We start from the raw sequence: 3,302 nt of genomic DNA on the forward strand, positions 1-3,302 counted from the left end.
CATCATCATCATCATCACCCAAGCATATAAACCACAGGAAGTACAAACTATACTTTTCCAAATGTAACCCGTCCACGGTGAGAGTGAGAGAGAGCAGCACATTGCTCAGATCTCCCAGCTGCTGCAGGGTAACCCGTATACCCTGATGGTGATCCAGACGCATGTGTTGGTGATGTGACGTCTGGGTGCGCCAACACATGGCGCTCCCTTTACGCGCGATGGAGGACCTTCCGCGGGAGCAGCACCTCTGGGCGACGATGAACGACTCGTGGTGCAACTCCAGCTGCGGGAACGAGAGCAGCGTCGCGGGGAATAAGACGCTGAACCCTTTAAAACGAAATGAAGAAGTGGCCAAAGTAGAAGTGGCCATTCTGGTCCTGGTCCTGCTGCTCGCTTTGGCCGGCAACCTGTGCGTCCTGGCGGCGATCCACAAGAGACACAGCCAGTCCCGCATGTATTACTTCATGAAGCACCTGAGCATCGCGGACCTGGTCGTGGCTGTCTTCCAGGTCCTGCCGCAGCTCATCTGGGACATCACCTTTCGCTTTTACGGACCGGATCTGCTGTGTAGGCTGGTGAAATACTTACAGGTCGTCGGCATGTTCGCGTCGACCTACATGCTCGTCCTGATGTCCATCGACAGGTGCTTAGCGATATGCCAGCCGCTGCGCTCTCTGCGCAAGAGGAAAGACCGCTTCTACGTGGTCGCGTCTTGGATGCTCAGCCTGGTCTTCAGCACTCCTCAGGTGTACATCTTCTCCCTGAAGGAGGTCGGGGAGGGAGTTTATGACTGCTGGGGGGACTTCGTGCAACCGTGGGGCGCCAAAGCATACATCACGTGGATGAGTCTTACCATTTATATCATTCCAGTGGGGATTTTAAGCGTTTGCTATGGATTGATAAGTTTTAAGATATGGCAGAATTTCAAATTGAAAACGAAAAGGCACCAGTGCGTGTCTCTCACATCCAAGGGCGCTGCGCTCGCGCGCGTGAGCAGCGTGCGGCTCATTTCAAAAGCCAAGATCCGGACGATGAAAATGACTTTTGTAATAGTCCTCGCGTATGTTGTATGCTGGACCCCCTTTTTCTTTGTCCAGATGTGGTCGGCATGGGATCCCGCTGCCCCAAGAGAAGGTTTGTTTTCCCATTTTACGCACGCACAAGCACTTGCAATCATATCCAACTCCGTCATAGAAAACTACCCGATTTTTTTTTTTTTTTTTTTTTTTTTTTTTTTTATTATTTAGGCATGTTCTAATTAATCAGTTTGCCCAGTGCGGTTAATATTAATAGCTTAATAATATTTGACATTCGCTGCTTCTCCCGGCTATTGCCGATAGTTGATCTATGCATTAATTTACTCCAGGGTTATGGGTGGGATGTTAAGAGGGCTACTGTACATTAGGCTGATATATTTACACCTTTGATTAACTCCAAAACACCACGGCAGTTGAGAGCGCAAAGCAGTGCATGTGGGGCTGTCATGCCTGCGTTGGGACCGTCGCAATAGTGCAACATGGAACATTTCAATCTTCAATAACTTTTTTTGTTTTTCAACTTTGAAATCTCACTGCATTTGGTGGACAGTGACACCCCTTAAAACGTTCACACAAGTTACTTGTCACAAGCTGTCAAAGAACCCTATATGAGAACCCACAGCTATCATGGCCTTATTAATTAGATTGTCATGCGCTTACTGCATGCCTTACTCTTTTTTTTTACTCAGTTTTAATACTGACGTCTCATATGTCGTATATCACTGCGGTCAAGTGAGCCGTCTTTTACTTTATATATGTCACTGGCCTCACCTCACAACGTCCACAGCTGTTAGTTTGTCAAAAACAAAACGTACACACCAACACCGCTATCAATGACCCAATTCCTTTTAAGGATGCTCATTATTTGCATTTCAATAGCCTACACATTTTTTAATATGTTGACATCAACTCACTTCTCTTGCCACTAACCTCCTCCTATAACTTCCTGCAGTGTTAGTTATGTTAGTTTATCAAAGAACCCTTATATTAAAAAAAATTAATAGCTTTCAGTGACCTAATTCCTTTTTAATGGATGTCCATGCATGCTTTGAATTTCAATAACCAACACGTTTTTTAATATGTTGCCACTGACCATTAAGCGGAGGTCAGTGGCATATGAGAAGTGGTTTGATGACAAATTATGTTTCATGAGCAAGCTATTGAAAAAAAAAAATGGTAGGGCTAGCTGGTGAAATGCAGAACACAGACAGGTAGGCCGGTAGTAGGGTGTGTTTATTCTAAAGCTGGCAGGGCTGGGGGAGAGGGACAAGATGCAGAGGCTGATGGAGGTGGTGAGCAGAGTCCAGGGGGAGAGGGGGAGTAGAGCAGACTGGCGCTAGGGACTGGACAAGGGGGAGGCTGGTGGAGGGGAAGAGTCAGAAGGTCCAGGAGTTGGGGGCTGGAGTAAGCTGAGGTAGGATCTTCTGAAAGCATGTGAAACGGGAATTGGGCAAGGCATTGCGCTATAGACAACATGCTGAGGAACAGAAACAGGAACATTAGAGCTACAAAATGCTGACGGAACAGAAACAAGAACATTAGAGCTATAGGCAAAATGCTGACGGAACAGCAACAAGAACATTAGAGCTATAGGCAAAATTCTGACAGAACAGCAACAAGAACATTAGAGCTATAGGCAAAATGCTGACAGAACAGCAACAAGAACATTAGAGCTATAGGCAAAATGCTGACAGAACAGCAACAAGAACATTAGAGCTATAGGCAAAATGCTGAGGGAACAGCAACAAGAACATTAGAGCTATAGGCAAAATGCTGACAGAACAGCAACAAGAACATTAGAGCTATAGGCAAAATGCTGAGGGAACAGCAACAAGAACATTAGAGCTATAGGCAAAATGCTGAGGGAACAGCAACAAGAACATTAGAGCTATAGGCAAAATGCTGAGGGAACAGAAACAAGAACATTAGAGCTATAGGCAAAATGATGAGGGAACAGCAACAAGAACATTAGAGCTATAGGCAAAATGCTGACAGAACAGCAACAAGAACATTAGAGCTATAGGCAAAATGATGACGGAACAGCAACAAGAACATTAGAGCTATAGGCAAAATGCTGAGGGAACAGCAACAAGAACATTAGAGCTATAGGCAAAATGCTGAGGAACAGCAACACAAACGTTCCAAAATGCGGAACAGCTACAAGAAATAAGGGCTATAAACGTGAGATTGACTGAGCAAATTGAATCTATTATCTCAAATTTAGGGGGCGGGACCGAAGATGAGCTGATGAGTGACAGTTGGTGT

The 3,302-nt window shown here is 45.5% G+C and overlaps 1 protein-coding gene across 1 annotated transcript in view; it reads left to right on the forward strand.

The window, feature by feature from the left end:
- Positions 1-218: 218 nt before the first annotated feature.
- oxtrb (oxytocin receptor b) overlaps positions 219-3,302 on the forward strand; it is a gene marked incomplete at both ends in the record, with an annotated part of 24,351 nt that continues 21,267 nt past the window's right edge. Inside the window, one exon of the mRNA XM_084315661.1 lies at positions 219-1,134. Within this exon, the coding sequence (XP_084171787.1) occupies positions 219-1,134 (916 nt within the window). The remainder of the gene's footprint in view (positions 1,135-3,302) is intronic.

The sequence above is a fragment of the Notolepis coatsorum genome (assembly GCF_963971535.1).
Source record: "Notolepis coatsorum genome assembly, chromosome: 6".
Classification (NCBI taxonomy): Eukaryota; Metazoa; Chordata; class Actinopteri; order Aulopiformes; family Paralepididae; genus Notolepis; species Notolepis coatsorum.